The 19,731-nt window shown below is 34.0% G+C and overlaps 1 protein-coding gene, 1 long non-coding RNA gene and 1 other non-coding gene across 4 annotated transcripts; 1 reads left to right on the top strand and 2 right to left on the bottom strand.

The window, feature by feature from the left end:
• The first annotated feature begins 539 nt into the window (after nt 1-539).
• LOC146914717 (uncharacterized) lies at nt 540-5,367 on the top strand. Of its 2 annotated transcripts, XM_085717482.1 has the most exons (3): nt 540-3,402; nt 4,778-4,940; nt 5,044-5,367. In XM_085717482.1, the coding sequence occupies exon 1, from the start codon at nt 547-549 to the stop codon at nt 1,465-1,467; it is 921 nt and encodes a 306-aa protein (XP_085573608.1). In that variant the 5' UTR covers nt 540-546; the 3' UTR covers nt 1,468-3,402; nt 4,778-4,940; nt 5,044-5,367. The 2 variants fall into 2 exon arrangements, with proteins under 2 accessions (XP_085573608.1, XP_085573607.1); XM_085717481.1 differs by having other exon boundaries at nt 540-4,940.
• A 4,500-nt stretch (nt 5,368-9,867) lies between these two features.
• Nucleotides 9,868-9,956, bottom strand: LOC146914718 (small nucleolar RNA snR60/Z15/Z230/Z193/J17). The gene has a single exon (XR_015016915.1). It is a non-coding gene; the product is annotated as a small nucleolar RNA snR60/Z15/Z230/Z193/J17 (small nucleolar RNA).
• A 6,823-nt stretch (nt 9,957-16,779) lies between these two features.
• Nucleotides 16,780-19,178, bottom strand: LOC146914719 (uncharacterized). The gene is made up of 3 exons (XR_015014372.1): nt 19,114-19,178; nt 18,033-18,135; nt 16,780-17,503 (listed from the first exon to the last, which is right to left on the bottom strand). It is a non-coding gene; the product is annotated as an uncharacterized LOC146914719 (long non-coding RNA).
• Nucleotides 19,179-19,731: the final 553 nt, after the last annotated feature.

The following is a 19,731-nucleotide window of genomic DNA, read 5'->3' on the forward strand; positions in this document are numbered from 1 at the left end:
AATTTGGACAAAGATGGCGGCTGCGGCTGGGTGTCGTTTCATCAGCGTACCTCTCTCTTTGATGTTTTCAGTGCTGGTGTTGCCGATTTTTGCGAGAGGTTCTTCCTGGTGAGGCCTCAGACAGAAGCAGCACTTCAAAGTGTCTTGAAGATTGTTGACCGACCCAGCGGGGAGGGTGGTGTCGTGCCCGTGTGTGTCCTTCAGATTCGTTTTAACTAGAGTCGCGACCATCTGAAGCATGAGCTCACCATGTATAGGATTAGCCATGACAAGTTGACCGAGCCGGGCAAAGATAGTTTCGCCAAACTAGTGAGGTTTGTAAACTTTTTTTCTCAATCGGTGGTGGTCGATGATGGCGGCGATACGGTGATGGATTTGCGAGGAAATCCTGTTACCAAACCCCGATTGATTGATACCCGTTCTTTGGTGTTTTCCAAGGATCCTCTAGCTCTTCTAGGTATGCTAGTGCTGTTGTGTTTTCTTTACTGCTTGTCTCCTTGAGTTTTCTGACTAACGATTCGTCCTTGTTTTTCACGTGCAGGAAAGATGTCCCATATCCGTTCCCTAGTGAACAAGGCTAACCAGAAAGTAACCGGGCAAGGTAGTGGCAGCAGAAAGAGAGATGAGCAGCGGGAGAGGACGGCGGATGCGAGGTTCCCTGCTCGTTTGACAGATGATCCAGTGGAGGAGGAGGAAGCCCCCTTGAAGAGGAGAAGGACTGCTGCCCTTGCCAAGCGTAAGCAGGTTCAGGTTCAGGATGCTGCTCCTTCACGGGGTGTTCCTCCTGCTGGTGAAGGTATGTTCCAGTTGCCGAAGGTGTGGTCTCAGTCGGATCGCTTTGGTCCTCAGGCTTCCTTGTACCTTGGTGACTCTGAATTGAAAGCCATTCGTGATTTGGGGACCGCTGGCAAGACTTGTGATGTGACCGAGGGGGTCGTAGGTGCTATGAGGGCCTTGGAGGTCGCCGTCTTTCTCAACAACTCATCCATGGAGGAAGTTGTTCGAGCAGATGCTCTTGCTCGCGAATGGGGGGCGACGACCAAGAGAATAGCTGAGCTTGAGGCGGAAGTGGCCGCACTGAAAGCGAGCGCTTCTGAGAATGGCAAGTTAATAGCCTTTCTGGAGGAGAAAGCCGAAGTGGGGTCTCGCTGCCGTCGTGAACTGACCGAGGTCCGTGCCAAGTTTGCTGCAGAGAAGAGGGCTCTGGAAGATGCTCTTCGTGATGCAACCCAGCCTGGTGAGGACGAGACCGAGGACACGGCGGTGCTGGGCCATCCTGCCTTGGTGTACAGACTTGAAGAACTGGAGAGGAACCTTGTTGGTGCTGCTCGTCATGGTTTTGACAACGCTATCGAGAAACTCAAGGTAGTGAACCCTGGCGTACAGCTCTGTGAGGACGGGCTTAGCTTTCTGAAGTATGTGCGGAATGGTGAAATTGTTGACCAAGACGACGAGGGGCATGTCTGAAAAGCCCGGGCTTTGTGTTGCCCTGTAATATATTTTGCTTTTGCTTGACTGGCCTTCGTGCCTTTGACATTATACGGTCCTTTGTGGCTCGTATGTTTATTTTCCCTTTAAACATTTGTTTCCAAAATGCATGATTTATTTTCTGGTATGATGTTTTGAATTTTGCATGCTCGTAGTGTGAGGCTTTACTGCTGTTTGAAGTACTTGTTGAGAGCGAATTATCTATCTATCTTGTATGTTTGACAGATTGTAACAATTCGTACGCTCTTAGCTGCTGTCGAGAGCGGATTATCTATCTGCCTTGTGTTTTTGACAGATTGCAATAATTCGTATGCTCTTAGTTGTTCAACTTTCAAACTTGTCTGCTCTTGGATCGCAAAGTTCTTTAAGTTGAGTGTAGCGGGACGGGCTACCCCCCCGCAGTCATTATTTTGACGAAGTGACTTAATGACTGGGGAGTCTTGTGCACCCGCCTGGCGTTTGGTAGCTTTGACTTGATGAAATCAAAGTTGTGCCTTTTGCGAATCATTAACCCCATGACCAGTACTTCATCCATCTTGGACAACCGCTTGTCCCCAGGTTCCCACCAAGGAAACTGTCTTTAAGCTTGAAATCGTGCTTTCCCGTCTTAAATGCTTGGCTTTGACGCAATCATTTTTTCAGCCTTGTTTTGTCGAGACTGACTATGCGCGGTAGGCTTGATGTCTTGTTGAAATCCTCCAATTGAAATGAAAAAGCCTTCGATTCCTGCAAAGTTAAAGGTCAAACAAATGTTGAACATATTAAATGAGCCTGTCGAAATTATAGGCTAACAACTGCATTTATTGTAGCCTGTCGAAAATACAAGCTAACACAGGTGCAGTTAGCCATCAGAGGGATAACCTTTAATCAACTAGGAGAGTGAGACCCTGCACGTAATGACGACTTTGCAATCAGCAGGTGCAACTTGACGACCGATTAGGGTAGAAACATCCCATAGCTTCATCACATAGATACTTCACTTAGAATAACTAGATGCGACATGTATGTTAATTTAATATCCAAATAATAAATCGGTGGGATTCGAATAATCCTCTAACCACTGTTATATTTCTGCAACCAAAAACAGGTCACTTGCTCTGTTGCAACCAGATAAAAATTGCAAATCTCCTAACCCTTATCTGTTTTTTTTATCGTCAAACTTAAAATAAGTAACCGAAGTTGTTTGGACGAAACGACAATCCCTGTGGATACGATACTCAGTTATCACCTTATTACTTGGTAAACTATTTGGTACACTTACCTAATCTGACCATCAACTTCCCATGCTCCTTCAACACATTTGCCATGAATGTCTTGGGTCTGGCTCAATGGTCCTTATCTTATTGGGCTTTTATATGTTCTAGAACAAAAAATGATCATACTCTACTTTTTGAACTTGTGCATAAATACGTTTTCACTCGTTCGTGCATTATTCATACATATAAATTTTCCATGGTTCAAGAACATTTTTCCCTTTCCTATCATGAAAGGTTAAGTAATATTTAAGTTGGTTAAAAATTATGAATTCCCTTTCCTATTATGAAAGGTTAAAAAATATTTAAATTGGTTAAAAATTATGAATTCCTATGAGTTACTTAGGAGACATTTTTTTTTAATGATACTTAAGAGACATTTAATAATATGATTCTTTTTTTTGGAAGTTATTTTTCACAAGTTATTAAAAGCTAGATCGAACTAGAAATCTCAGGACACGTTGTGCAAAGGTTTTTTATCGAAGAAAGAGTTTGAAAAAAGGGCCACGAGATGCACTCAGGTTGCTTAGAGAGTAGGACGGGTTTAGAATCAAAAGGGCACTGTCTCTCGACAGGTTTGAGATTGCAAGCCAAAGAAATATAAAGTTAAATAAAACAAGGAAAAGGTAAAAAGTTTACGCACGTAAACTCAAAGGAAAAGGTAAAATGCATTGCATTAAAAATAAAGGTGGTCTACAAATCAATTTACATACATTATGTATAATTGGTTTCCTTAGACGCCAATAGTTTGAGTGTTGTAGAATTCTATAAATGATTTGCGACCCATTTTCCGACTTGGAAACACTTATTTATACTAAAGACCTAACTGCGAATCATTAACCCCATGATCAGTACTCCCTCCATCTTGGACAACCGCTTGTCCCCAGGTTCCCACCAAGGAAACTGTCTTTAAGCTTGAAATCTAGCTTTCCCGTCTTAAATGCTTGGCTTCGACGCAATCATTCATTCAGCCTTGTTTTGTCGAGACTCTGACTATGCGCGGTAGGCTTGATGTCTTGTTGAAATCCTCCAATGGAAATGAAAAAGCCTTCGATTCCTGCAAAGTTAAAGGTCAAACAAATGTTGAACATATTAAATGAGCCTGTCGAAATTATAGGCTAACAACTGCATTTATTGTAGCCTGTCGAAAATACAAGCTAACACAGGTGCAGTTAGCCATCAGAGGGATAACCTTTAATCAACTAGGAGAGTGAGACCCTGCATGTAATGACGACTTTGCAATCAGCAGGTGCAACTTGACGACCGATTAGAGTAGAAAAATCCCACAGCTTCATCACATAGATACTTCACTTAGAATAACTAGATGCGACATGTATGTTAATTTAATATCCAAATAATAAATCGGCGGGATTCGAATAATCCTCTAACCACTGTTATATTTCTACAACCAAAAACAGGTCAATTGCTCTGTTGCAAACAAATAAAAATTGCGAATCTCTTAACCCTTATCTCTTTTTTTTATCATCAAACTTAAAATAAGTAACCAAAGTTGTTTGGACGAAACGATAATCCCTGTGATTACGATACACACTTATCACTTTATTACTTGGTAAACGATTTGGTACACTTACCTAATCTGACCATCAACTTCCCATGCTCCTTCAACACATTTGCCATGAATGTCTTGGGTCTGGCTTAATGGTCCTTATCTTATTGGGCTTTTATATGTTCTAGAACAAAAAGTGATCATACTCTACTTTTGGAACTTGTGCATAAATACGTTTTCACTCGTTCGTGCATTATTCATACAGATAAATTTTCCATGGTTCAAGAACATTTTTCCCTTTCCTATCATGAAAGGTTAAGTAATATTTAAGTTGGTTAAAAATTATGAATTCCCATTCCTATTATGAAAGGTTAAAAAATATTTAAATTGGTTAAAAATTATGAATTCCTATGATTTACTTAGGAGACATTTTTTTTTAATGATACTTAAGAGACATTTAATAATATGATTCTTTTTTTTGGAAGATATTTTTCACATGTTATAAGTACGAATTTTTTAATTATTTTAGGAGATCGGTAGCTTTACACCTTATAAAATGATCAAATCTTGTTGTCTTTGTTACAAAAAAAAAAGGGTGGAAAACATGGGTGCAGTTCAGAAATTTGTTTCAACTATGCTAACATACATAAATTTCTTTCTTTTCCTATTTCTTGCTGCAAAGAACGTTGATGGTAAGAATTCTTTGCCCTTCAAACATTCTTGTTTACTTCGATTTTTATGTGAAATCCTTTTTCTCATTTTAACAACATTTGTTTATTCTCTTTTTCATTACAGCATTTAATGGATGTACTACCGACAAAGATTGTATGGGGTATCGGACTATTTGTCCTTTGGTGTGTATTGATTCTATGTGTATTTGTGAGGATGGTTGGGCAGGAGCGGAGCCACCTATTGTCCAGGGGGTGCAGCTTAACCCCCTCAGTTTTTTTTATTTCACCCTAATTACCCTATGTTTTTCTATATGAAGCCCCTCAAGGTATAGGCCTTGCACCTTCATTGCACCAAGTCTCTCTCTTCTATGCACCCAAAGACACAACTTTTCATTTTATTTGCTATAATATTATTTAATATAGTTTACTCTTTAACTTTTCCAAAGTACATTAGTAGTGTTTTATTTAAAGTTAAATCATTCAAAATCACTAAAAGTAGAGCCTTATAGCATGGGACCCAGCTATTATTATCTCAAAACATGTCCAGCCCACTACAGTAATGTGATTATTTCGTCAATAGCTTCAAATTTAATATGTATATATAGGACATATCATATGAGAATGATATTTTTATGTGAGAATGAATTTTCAACCTTTAGATCAAGATTTAAAGACTGAGATTAAAAGCTCTAATTAATTAACAATTATGTCTCCCACCGTTAGCATTGTTTACAAATCTTCACCACCATTGAGGTTAAGACTTGTTCTTCAAACCAGAAACAAAGTTTCTTCTTTGTTATAATATTGATGAATATTGCATCACAAAAGGTGGATCTCAATCTTAAGGATTCCAATTGACAAACACAAGTAATAATTACTCATACTTTGAGATGTAGAATCTCTATCAACTAATCTTGTTATATAGAGGATTCAGATCTTCAATCGTGAAAAATGGTTAAATGCATATCTCGATTATCTAATTATGAAGATGTAAAACCAATAGTTTGAAAATAAACATATGATTATCTAATTATGAAGATGTAAAACCAATAGTTTGAAAATAAACATATAATTCTTAAAAAAACGATCCATAAAAGAAAAGTAGAGAGATCTATGAAATTCTTGATATCTACAATCCAGTTCACCATGAAATGAAGAGTTCTGAAATAAACATGTATGCTTGATACTATAGTATTATTTTCAAGGCACGTTACAATTCACAATGGTGATAATCATGTATTAAGTTTCACAAAACATTACCATTGTCTAATACTCAATTGGAAACACCTTAAAACAGGGTATATATATATATATATATATATATATATATATATATATATCGATAAAAGAAATTTGTAAAATGAAAAGAATTAAATAGATCACCAAATCAAAATGCAGGCTCCATGCTATGAAGCGGGTTATTAGAGTGATAAATCATGCTGCAGGAGAACATGATCAAAATTCAATTCGTATGACTTACAATTGAAGCCCGAACATTAAAATAATAATGGATCATTGAATAAATTTGATTTCTTTTCTATCTATCTCGAGCCGTTGTTCTTGTCCGGTGTATAAAAATGTTGTAGATAATGAAGACTTCAAAACTCACTGCAAGATGGATAGATCAGTCACCAGATTATCGATTGATGAATAATATTCCAAAAATTATAAAAACAACTTTTGAATCAAGAATATGTTGACCTCAGCTGAAAAAATAACAAAATCATGGACTATTTGTTCTTAAAATCAATAAAGATTTAAAGAAAGATGATTTACTATATAATGAGCAACAGAGAAAAACTTGAGGTTCTATGCTATGAAGGAGGTTATTACAAAACCAGGCTGAAAAAAAAAAGTTCATGATTCAGTTTTTATGTCTTGCATTAAAATTAATAAAGAACAATCACCAAGATTGAAACCTCACAAACATGAAACCAGACGGGAAAAATTATACAAAGCATGAAAATATATCGTCATACATAATTCTCTAAATTTTTTCATAGATTATTTCTCGTGTATCACCACAGAGATCAATAAATCAAATATGTGCTTAGTTTGACAAACCACCAAGATGCATAATAATTAACAACATGTTCAAAATACAATTCATATGCCTTCCAATAAAAATTAAAATAATTAAGAACAACTCATGGCGGGGAGGCTAGCTTGGCTAGTCAATGCGGATTGATTTTCTGGAGTCAAACCGAACCGGCTAAGAAATGTTCATGGCCTAGGTCATCGCAAGGTTTAAAAAGAACATAATTATGGTTAGAAAAAGGTTTGATCTTATATCTCACAATGTTATTCTTCCTGAAAAGTTGTCTTTCGACATAAGGAATGTAAGCGCAAAGGAAGGTGAAGGTCGTTTTATGATGATTTATGCTACTATGAAGATTCCCGATAACATCAACTCCATTAACCAATATATGGAGTCAATGTTCTCTGGAACCTTCATTCCAACATAAATATTCATACATCTGCCTACCAATTCTTAGACTATCACATCCCAGATATCAAATGTCGACTTCAAAGAAACAATAATAATATTACCAATATAAGAGGATAATCCTTTGGAAAAATGGAGAATTATGAATGACGATATAGCTTACGAGGACGGGATAAAATCAAGACGAGAGAAAATATTGGATGACCACATGAAGGACGTGACAGAATGCAGAGATTTCTTGATTTGGAGAGGATGAGAGAGAGTCAATACAAGAAAATACTGATATTGATGAATATAAAAGGACGGGAAAACAATTACTCTCTGAAACAACTAAATTGTGGAAAGTATAATGAACCATATGCTTAATTAATACAATACAAAAACTTATGAAAATCTAAGTTTGTATTTAGTTCTGCGGTGACATAGTGGATTTTGAATGAATTGATTGTGTAAATTTGACTTCATACGAAAGAAAGTTTATTGTAACATGAATTATATTTAGATACATTTAAACAAAAAATTCAAGGTCAAGAATCGATGTTAGAGATAAAAACTCTAAATTCTAGCTTCAAGACAAAGTCCATTTTATCGGTAAAATCAATTATACTCAAGAAAATTAAAGCATCTCAAAATTAATTCTACACCTACATAATCGAGTTCAACTCCTCTAAACGTGAAATGAAACACGGACTAATACTTCTGATGATTAAATATGATCGGGGAGGTCTATCAAAACTGCATTGACCTTACAACTTTAAACTCCTCACTCCACTACTCTTTAAACCTAACAAACTTTACCCTCTCAATTGTATTCATAGCGGCCTCGCCAACTCCAACGGGTTGGATTTTCTGGGGTATAAACTCACATGGCTATTATTGTCGGAAATTATCGATCGATATATGGGACATCAAAGCAGAGGATGGTGAAAGCGGTTTTATGATGATTTATGCAAACATGAAAGCTCCAGACAACATTGACTCGATTAACCCATATATCGAAGGTGGATAATGGAGTCAATATTTTCTTGAACCTTCATGTGGCATAAATCTTCTTAAAACTGCATTCGCCATCCTCGACTTTAATGTCCTTGATATCGAAGGCCAACTTCAAAGCAATAATAACATTATCACCGAATTAAGGGGATATGATTTTGGAAAAGTAGATAATTATGGATGGCGATATAATTTTGGAGGACGTGATAAAATAAAGATGAGAGAAAATACCAGATGATCAGATTAAGGGCGAGATAGAATGGAGAGATTTCTGTATGTTGTAGAGGACAGGATTATTTCGTATGTTGGAGAGGACGAGATAAAGTCAAGACCAAATGTTTCCTAAATCCTCTATTCACTTGTGAGATTTTACAAGTTGAGGACTTTAGTCATCAATTCAAAATGCATCAAGTATTAGAAAGACTATATAAACACAGCGACAATAACTAGAAATTCATTTTATAAACCACTTTTTTTTGTAACGACTAAATGTTGTATGGACTATTTTATTCTAAATCTTGAGCTATCCGTATGTATGGTCTATGAACAATCTTGAGCTATCCGTATGTATGGTCTATGAACAATGCAAGAATCGACTTCCCTTTGTGAGAAAATTTTGACTGAATTAAGCAAAATATAAATAGCAAAAAATAAAATTCAAGGAACCTTGATCATTTGATACTTTCTGCCTATGAATGATTGTAAACACCAATCTATACAAAATTATAATCTATAGGTTTTCTATGCCATACAATGCAACGAGATAAAGTCAAGACGAGAGAAAATACCAGAAGATATATATAAGGACAAGCATTACATACAATTTTGAGAAGCTTGGCAAACTTTTCTATTAGTGCAACCTGCCATCAAATGTATCAAATGTTATTTCACCTTTTTTTTTTGTAGTTTAAAATTAAATGAAGAAAATCCTTTTTGATTCAACAATTGGCACTGCATCCGTCAATAAGTTCAAATCATTGTGTTTCTTTTATCAATGAGCTCGCAAAAAATCATTGAAAACAAAAATAAGAGAGAGGGAGAGAGATCAAGTACTGTCCTTAATAGTGTTGAAGAATATAGCCATCGACATGGTTCCAATAACATCTTCTGGAAATAACTAAAATGAAACATGGAAAATAATTAATCATCACATAATCCTGATACATCGGAACAACTCAAATTTATCTAAGATATTACACGAGATGTAACCTAGAATGGGAAATTGGAAGAGGAAATGGTTTTGTTGTTTGTCGTGGCCGTGGGTGTATCTTTTTTCTCTACTCAGTGTGTTGCTTATATCACTTTTATAGGCACAAGAAGCTGATAAAACTAAAGCTGACAAAAATGTAATAGTTCCATCGATACAATTCAAACAATTCAAATGATAATAGACTACAAATACATTTGATATGTCCTATTCCAAATGCGATCAATATTTACCATTATTCAATTGAAAAAAACTTTGACAAACACAACATGTAAATAACCAATGCAACAATTTGAACATTATGGAGTCATCAGATAGGAGCGAAAGACTAAAATTTGAATAATCACGAATTGATCATTTTAACTATGCTATTAATCATCATTTGACTCTCCAATGTACAATAAGTAAAAAAAAAAATCAAAAGCATATTGAGATCAAAGAATAAATAAAAGTGAACAAAATGGCCTCATAGAGAATATCAGATTTTTCAACATGAATTAATTCAGACATATGTTTGTCTATTGAATAATTTATAATCATTGGCCAACTGAAAACACGAAACAATGAGAAAGAAAAGGAGAAAACAAAACTGAAATGAAATTATAAAATATTTGGATAACTGGATTTGTCGGCAAGGTCAAATTGGCCAATTACGACGAACGAGACCAAATTAGAATCGTCAATGTCACCTTCAAATTCAATAAAGTTTTAAGAAATTAGTTTGAACAAAGATGAAAACGAAAAGAGATATGGGAGAAACCCTAATCCGAGTGAGGGCATAGTATAGAGAGGTGCTTATAAAGAGTAGCGAGTGAGAGCTAGGGTTTAGCATACACGTGAAAAGTTCAGCCTTTGAATGAGTCACTTAAAGCATAAAAATAGGGCAAGACTTATTCTAATATTCTAATATTTCGTGAAATATTCAGCTAATATTCTAATATTTCGTGAAATATTCAGCTTTTGAAAGAGTGACTTGCATAAAAACCGTTTATCAGGTGAGAAAAATAAGGCAAAGGTCAGTAAATTTTGGGAAAAATTAAACGTTAAAGAAAATTCATTTCTTGGATAGCCTAAATTTTTATTAACTTTTAAAATAAAATAACTTAAAAATCACAACATTAAGATCATATTAAGAACAGAACTTGGTGCATTAATTCCAAATAGAAGAGTGAGAAACAAAATACCGGAAAACATAGTAGTGAGTGGAGGGGGATAAGAAAGCCTAAGCATTTTAGGGAGGGGGATAAGAAAGCCTAAGCATTTTAGGGACAAGTTAAAAGAGGGAAAGAAATAACATCGTAGAGGGGTAAGACTATCTTTAGGCTGGATGTCAAGAATGTAGTCAGTAATGAACTGGTTTGGAAGAGTTACATCTTGATGTTAACTCTTGGATGTGTTTCGTAAGTACATCTAAAACTAAAGTAAAAAAGGTAAGGGCTTAGGGTTGACCCTTGATGCAAGCCTATTGTTATGGGAAAATCGTCGGTAGCCTCAACATGCATCCTCACACTAGTCGAAGTTGCATTAGTCCTGGATAGCTCTAATATAAGTAATTCTAACCCCTTTCTTCTCTATAGTTTCCCTCACAAAATTACTCTAGGAACTCTATTATTCACCTTCTCCAACTCATTGAACACTAAGTGCAGGTCTCTTTTATGCATCTGATATCGCTCTATCACACATTAAATTAAGTACATCGCTTCCATTGTCTCTAGGTATTAAGTATAATTCTTCAATTCACATATGTCTGCCCGGCCCTTCTCCATCTAATCTTGCTCTCTGGAATATTTCTTATAGTTGTTACCTCTTTGAGTTGCCTCTTAAAATCTTCAAGCTCATTTTACACACCCTTTTTAGGGTCATAACCTATCCCTAATAACCTTTCCACTTGTAAACTTCATCTATAATTGCATCTCACTATTGATTATGCATTGTTATCACTTCATTCCCACCTGTTAAAGCATCTTCTATCACACTTTTTTTGTCTTCTTCTATTTTCATACTGCAAGTTCTTAATCTCTTGAGATATTCTTTTTTCTAATTTTTACTGTAATTCCTTTTTCTCTTATTCAGATATGAACAATTCTGCAATAAGATCTTCTACCTCTTGTTTTTTAATAGGAGGAGGTTCAAGTATTTATGGTTGTCTTGACGGTGTAAAAAGGTAGGGCAATTTGATCTCAAAAACTCGATTTTTAATCCATTGCTGGTAAGGTTGTTTTGCAACACAATTTCTACCATCGAGTTCCTGCCTTGATTTTCTGATGATCGTGTCCCAAACTCTACTTATCCTTTTCAACACACTTGGGTCTCCACTTTGCATGACGCAAAAAACAAAAACTTTCAGAATTCATCAGCAAGTTTTTTTACTATGGGATATCCGAGTTTGTCTCAAGGCTAAAGTTGGATTATAATTACTACACCCCCTTGGTCCCAATTAGGGCACATTTGAGAAATTCCCACAGCAGTAAATTACACCCGTTGTTTTCGTGAATACCATGAGATTCAACCTTCTTTTGGGATCTGTGATACTCTAAGCCCATCTTAGATTAGTTTTGACTTTCTAAGTACAATATTTCTTGAACACGTGAGATATAAATAACATATACACCACATGAAGACAACATATTATTATTCCATCTTTCCTTTCGTGTCGAATATGAAGAGAATAACACACATTTGTATGCATCGCGGGAACTGGACTCTCTCAAACTTGCCTGACTGTTGGAAGAACATCGATAGCAGTAAAGTCTACAAAATTACCAAAATATTAGGGAATAATATAATTCTATAGATAATGAGATCCAACACATTTTAAATGTACCCCATTCCTTTCACTTTAGATTTGGCAAGTGAAAAAGAATGGGATACCTTAAGAGATGTATTATATTATAGTTTGTTAGACTACATTATAGTTAGTTAGAGTGTTTGAGAAGCTTTGTTAAGAGTTACTTAGAGTTAGTTACTTAACTAATGATCTCTATATATAGGAACACTCATGTACCATTTTAATCATCTTTTATTCAATTGTTTCTTTGTGATGACTCTTAGAGAGCATTATTATCAATTCTATCTTTCCATGGGACCTTGATACTTAGCATCCTCAAGAACAAAAAGAATACAACGGATAATATTTCATTCAGCAAATGAAATACAAAGGATTTTCCAACGAAATTATCCATATCAGGCAAAGGGCCAGCATTCTTGATCAAAGCTTCTCAACGATTCTATTTGTGGTGGCACTATTCTCCAACGTCTCTCAAATCACTTCCTATAAAAGGAATGAAGACCTGAAGAAGAAGCAGTAATAAGACTCTGCTATTTTTCTGTGTCAAATCTCTGTCAAATCAAATAGCGTAAAACACTTCGGATTTATTTTCAATTTTATATCATAGAAATCCTAAGGAGCTTGTTCTTTTGTTCAGTTTACACTACCATTGTTAAATCAAGTGTCAGAACAAATTAACTTGTTTGCAGTTGTGAAATCATTTTAGAAAGTCTCCCGCCTGCTGTTAGCATGTAATTTCAACAGGCTCATTTAATGTGGTCAACATTAGTTGACTTTTATGTGTGCACGAATCGAAGTATTTCCCTTCTACTTGAGGAGTTCGACGAGATGTGGACTTAGCATGAAAGGGTCTAAACGCCCTAGAGTCCGACAAGACGTGAGTCAGGAATGCAAGACTGTCGAAGCCAAGCAATTACTGTTGAGGCGAGAAGATTTCGAATTTCAAAGAGAAGCGATTTCCTCATTGGAAACGTGGGAGACAAGCAGTTGTCTACATGGAAGAAGTGTTGATCATGCAGTTAGGCTTTTTCTAGTTATTTTGCATAAAAACACACTAACACTATCACCAAGTTTAGTGGAGCCTTTCTGTCAAAACAAAGTTTATTCAAATTCAACTTGCAACAATTCACTTCACAACTCAGACCCACATTCTTCCCCATTGTTGAATCACTTGACTGCTACACTTATGTGTGATTGTTACAACTCAAAAAAAAGATCTGTTGCAGCATATGATCAGATTCAAGTCAATAAAAAGCATGCAAAATTATATATGAATGAATCAATAGTTCTTATACCATAACTTTTTATTTTCAAACATAACCTATTTTCAAACATAACCTATATAAATATATTACCATAAAGTCATCCGTAAAATGTCATTTGTCTGGAGTAGAATGCACAAAGCGAAAGTAACACCCGTAATAAGTGTAGATCATATCTATGCCCAATAATGGCATATAGTTGAAATTTCAAAAGTAGCTGTAACATAAATAATGAGTAAAAAATGATGGAATTCATATGAAGTGGGGTAATGAAGTCGAAACTTACATTGTCACTGCCATTTCCAGAGGTATAAGGCTGCAAGTCCAAATTCACAGAAAAATAGGAACAGTGCCTATCAAATGGTATATTTTTGTTATGCATTTTCAGGTTTGGCATTTAACTTAGTCTAGGTGAAGGACAAATGTAAAAAGAAAATATACCTTACATGACTATTAACATGAGAAACATGGTAAAAGGAGTTAGTAAAACATAACAACTCTTGTAATTACAAGGAAATACCTTCTTCATTCTTTCTCTTCCATTTTTTGCTTATAATAACACTTTGTGATTAGCAAAAATCTTCCGTACACAATTCCGCACAAAAGACAGACCACTCCAATTGCATATCCATATACACTTGTGAATAATTTTTTTGAATATACACTGTTCCGATACATTATCTAAATCAAACATAAACATGGTTTTTCTCACTTCCACTACCAAAACCAATCTAAAAAAATGAAACAAGGAAGGAGTTAAGATCTCGTGTCAAATTTTGAAGATTATCATGTGAAGTATGTGTTATGTTTGTAAGGATTCCATATATTATATATTAAAGATACAAATAAATTGAATTTTTCATTTATTATGATAGAGGATACATTCCTAACATTCGAAGGAATGTGATAAATTAAGGTTGTAGCTGAGAGACCATGAGGAAACCAAATAATTACCTGCAGCAGAATCATCAGGTGCAACAAGTTGTGTAGCAACTTGTGGGAGAATCAAGGTTATAATCACTATAACAAATATCAAGCCTCTTCAGACTGAAAGTTTTTATATATAAAAACAAAACATAAGCAAGGTTCATCATTCATTTCAAATAATTAATAATGAAAACAATTATTCAAGACCAAACATGGCAAATATCTTCTAGTAGCTCTTTAATCTTCTTTTGTCATCATCAAACAAACCACTGTAAGGATCTATCTAACTTTCATCGTCATTGTTTAGTTGAGAATGCATCATTGGAGGAGAGGAACCTTTTCGGCGCTGTTGTTTATCATGGCCTAGGCTATGGCTACTTTGTTTCTTGATTTGGTTGCCATCTGTCACGAGACGGTATCCATCTTCACAATTCTGACACATCAGAGTCGGCTCTATGCAGGCATAAAGATGGATGACAATTCCATATGTGTCCAAAGCTTTAACTCGTAGGGTTAACATGTTAAGCGAGAGAAATCGCAGTGACAATAAATATCTACACTTTGTGGGTTGCACATCAATGAAGTGTGTATATTTCAAAAATCTATAGAGATAAAAACAAGTTCAAAAACTAATGACTTCTCATATATTACATAAATTCAATAATCTTATTGAATGAATGAAAACATGATGCTATATAAGGTAAGAGAAACTGAGAATACAACAAAATTCAAACCCCCTGCAAAATTCAATTTCTCCTATACATTGAAAATAATAAACAAATGTTATAAAGACATAAGTAGTTTCAGCCTATAAAAATCATTTGACCTAGATTGTTATTTAAGATTTTGTGTAGCTCTGCTTACCACAATAAATGGAAAATCTTTTACACGTTTATATTTATCTCTCCAACGTGGATAAGTTGGATCACCATTGAAACACCCACAATTCAAAATTCTATAAAATGTAAATATGAAGTGAGGAAATGAATTAAAAAATTTCATTGTCATTGCCATTGCCATTACAAAAGGTAAAAGGCTGCAAGTCGAAATCCATATCGAAATTAACATGACTGTCAATTTATTTAACAGTGTCTCAACCTCTTGTAAACTTTTTTCAATAAAATGGGGGAGCTTAAGGTGCTTTATCAAGCGTAAGCTGTTTTCACTATATATACTTCTTGATTGCAGATACTACATGTAAACATCTCATGAATATTTAAACTTGTGTCAAATTTGACCTTCCATATTAGTTTTTTCTTCTCTTTAAACTCCTCTTAAAAAATAAATGAAGCTTTAAACTAAGTATGACTTTACATAGTTGAAAGATTTCGGTTTTTAAAGTTGATATTGTTCAAAAACTTCACTAAAATGAGTTGTAAAAAGGCCTGGAGATTTAAACTAACTAATACTTCTTCGTAGATTTTATAAAGGTAAGATTTTGAAGTTCAAAAACTTTTTTAACATCCTATTTAAAATGTAACTTGCTTTAAGCAAAGTAACACTTAAAGGTAATTTAAAAAATTTAAGGTCCTAAACTATTATAACACAAAAAAGTTCAGATTTCAAAACTACAAAACATCCCTATAATGAAAGATATAAAATGAAGAATTAGTTGGTATACCTTTGTATTTTTTTCCTGAAAGTCTTAAGTTGGGAAACAAACACACCGTCTGATTAGAGAATAAAGAAGCAGAGAAGGTGTTGTTGTGACATTACAGTCATGAAAGATATAAAAAAATGGACAGAAAAAATAAGTAATAAAAAATAAGATAATGATGGTGTTCATAGTCACTTTAACACAGGCAGCAATTAGAAAACAAAATAACCAAAAACATAATACCATCCATTAAATAATACGCATTGCTAATTGAACATGTTCTTAATATTCAATATCAATTGTGTCTATGCTCACAGAAATTTAGTAGGAATGCAATAAGTGGAACCATGGACATTATTCATAAAAATAATGCTCTAACATTACATAAGGACACTATAATACAAAAAACCTAACAGTTATATTGGAAAATTATACTAACAACCACACAAAATACAACCCCTAGAACTATAACCCCGGACTTCATAGTTTTATCTTCATACCACAAGTACAAAATAAAATATATATGACTCAATGTTGTTTTTAAGTCATGTATTTTTTATTTTGCAGTTGTGGTACGACGATAAAAGTTTGAAGTTCAAGGTTATAGTTCTAGGCGTTTTGTTTTTTGTGGTTGTCAGTATAATTTTTGGGATCTGCCCCGACTTCCAATGTAACTGTTAGGATTTTTATGTTATCATGTCCATTTTTAATGTGAAAGCATTATTTTTATGAAAAGCTAGCCCATAGTTCCACTTATTGCATTCCGACTAAGTTCTTACGTGCATAGCCACAACCGTTATTCAATAATAAGAACATCTTCAGTTGACAATTTATATTATTTATTTGATGGTATTATGCTTTTGGTTATTTTGTTTTCGTATTGTTGTTTGTGTTCATGAGATTACAAACAACATCATTATCTTATTTTTATTTTTATTACTTATTTTTTTGGCTTAATTGATCTTCCGATCCTTTAACTTAATTCTTTACTTCACAATGGTCCTTAACTAAAAAAACGTTTCAAATTGGTCCCTTATGTATTATGCCGTTATCTATTTTGGTCCTCGTAGTTAGTTTTATTATGTCTAATATTTTTAAGATGACTATAAATGTTCGATTGCAGGTCCATAGTACATTATGGTGAACCACCCATAAGTGTTCGATTGCAGGTCCATAGTATGTTATGGTGAACAACCCTAAATTTCTTCCTAAATACTTCAATTAATCAATCTTAAATAGAAATTACCTTCATTGTTGGATTCCTCTTTCTCTTCAAATACAACATCAATATCAAAATACTTTTTAACACTCTTCTGTAGCTTATTCCATGCTCCCGCAAAATCAGGAAAGTTTCCTTTCAAAACCTATACACCAAAACATAAATTAATCACATATGAAAATAATGAAGAAAAACAATCCGAAGAGCAAATAAAGTAGCAAAATAAAGACATACTATAGTTCTATGTCTTCTCTCCTCTTCGTATACCAACAAACTATAGTTGACTCTCGAAATTGAAATAATACTTTTACCAACAACAAGCCTACAACCCAATTTATGTAACAAACAAAACAAAAGTGGAAACTCCCAAAGTCTTCACAAAAGCATCAAGACCAACAGACACAAAAAATCAAGCAGGAAAATAATATATATTGCCAGTACAAGGCCAATTTTAAATGGAAAGAAATAATTTATAAAATTGCACTTTTTTGGAAAATATTTCACTTACAAATGCTCTTAACATATGATAAACAAAGTGCATTTTTTTTTCCAGTTATCTTACTAATACAATACTAAAAATAAGGACTAAAACCAGTTTTTAAAGGTTTATAATTCTTTCATATAAAATTAATTATACAAATTCACTTGTAGGAACGTAATTAATGATGAATTACCTATGAGTTGGTTTTGCAAATGATCAATCATCACATAAACCGATTTATATTTCAGCAGCATTGTTCGGCATGCTGCCAGCTGATGCCTCCCAGCCCGAATCACCTAAACATAACATTTGTAGGAAAACGATTATGATCATGACTATATAATGTTGGAAAAGGTTTTTCACATTAGCATAAGAAAAAAGTTCAGAAGTTTTTCATTTAGCACATATTTAAAGTAGGGGAAGTATTTTGTGTCCTGCTTTCTCACAAGTAATTTAATTTATACACAGTATTATTTTCAATTTAAAAGAATAGACATCAAATTTAAACAAGCATAAGGTTCCAATACCCAATAAAATCCCAAACTAAGAATCAAATTATATAACCGATTATAAGCCCAAAATAATTCACTCTAAGAAAAAGAAATGAATTTTGTTTTGGATCTACCTATATTGTGTGCTAGCCTTTGGTAACCGTGAATCACCAATAAAATAACCCATTTTATTTAAAAAAAATAGTATTCATGTAACACATCATCACAATGTCAATTATCACAACACCAATGTATAACACATAAATTACATAGAAAAACACGTAGAATAATGCCCTTACCTTTGTAATAGCACTTCTTAAACTCATCATTCAATGGTATTGGTCTTAGTTCCACTACATCTATACCTTCACAATTAAATATTTACTTAGTTTAAAATCTTCACTAGGCTTGGGTTTTATACCCAATAAAATAGTTTTTTATTTTATATAAAATTAATCAACTATAAATAAATGAAAATATACTATTGAGATATTCAAAATAATTTACATAAAACATAACCAAATGCTTTTATAAGACTAGCCAAATAGTAGCTCATAGAGTGTCGATATATTAGCTACTACACAGAGAATAGCTATGACCTTTAATTGGACCAATTGTTCTCATGGTTTAACACACATAAAATAATATGACACGTCTTAAAAATAGGATCCATTAGAAAATTAGAGAACTTTCAAAACATAATTTTATTTGAAGGTATAGAGTTTTCAATTGAAATTTGACATCATGTAATAAGATCATGAATTCAAAGGTTAATAAACTTACCTGTTGAGGATTTGGGTGGTGACTTCTACCCCTATTGCTTTCCATGTTCCTTCTATGTTTGCTTTATATTTCTTTTTCTAGAGGAACTGGTAGTTACTTATAGGGAGCAACCCTACCCTCCCACTAACTTCCTTCCTAAATATGTGGAAATTGGTTTGTCGTGGTCGTATGAATAGGAAAATAAGTTATACTTTGAATTTTCAAAATTGCATTCCATGCATAGCGTGATGAAAAACATGTGTTTCCTATTTTCTAGTAACCAAACATGTGTTTCATATTAGATAGATGAATGACAAAATTAAAGAATTATAAAAGCAAATATTACTTCGGAAATTGTGTATTATAACTTTGGAAAGTTGAAAATGTGTTTTTTTTTCAATGCAAATTTGTCTTTTCTTTCTATATTTAGTTTCTTAAACAGTGCCCCGGGCACCGGTTAAAAAGACCCTAAACAATAATATCTAGGTCAACTGGTAAAATGCTAAAAATGATATGTCAAACAACATAATCTGCAATAGAACCCGAACTCCTCCACTTATGTTTGTTATTTATCATATTTTGGCATTAGGACTTGGTCGATCAGGATCGACGCATAAATCACAGTTGTTGCCGTTAGAC

This window comes from Medicago sativa, chromosome 6, assembly GCF_051527215.1.
Source record: "Medicago sativa cultivar Bolivia chromosome 6, Bolivia_mono, whole genome shotgun sequence".
In the NCBI taxonomy this organism is placed as follows: domain Eukaryota; kingdom Viridiplantae; phylum Streptophyta; class Magnoliopsida; order Fabales; family Fabaceae; genus Medicago; species Medicago sativa.

Excerpts from the sequence above, each read along its gene's own strand:
- LOC146914717 (XM_085717481.1), top strand. The coding sequence starts at position 547 with ATGTCCCATATCCGTTCCCTAGTGAACAAGGCTAACCAGAAAGTAACC.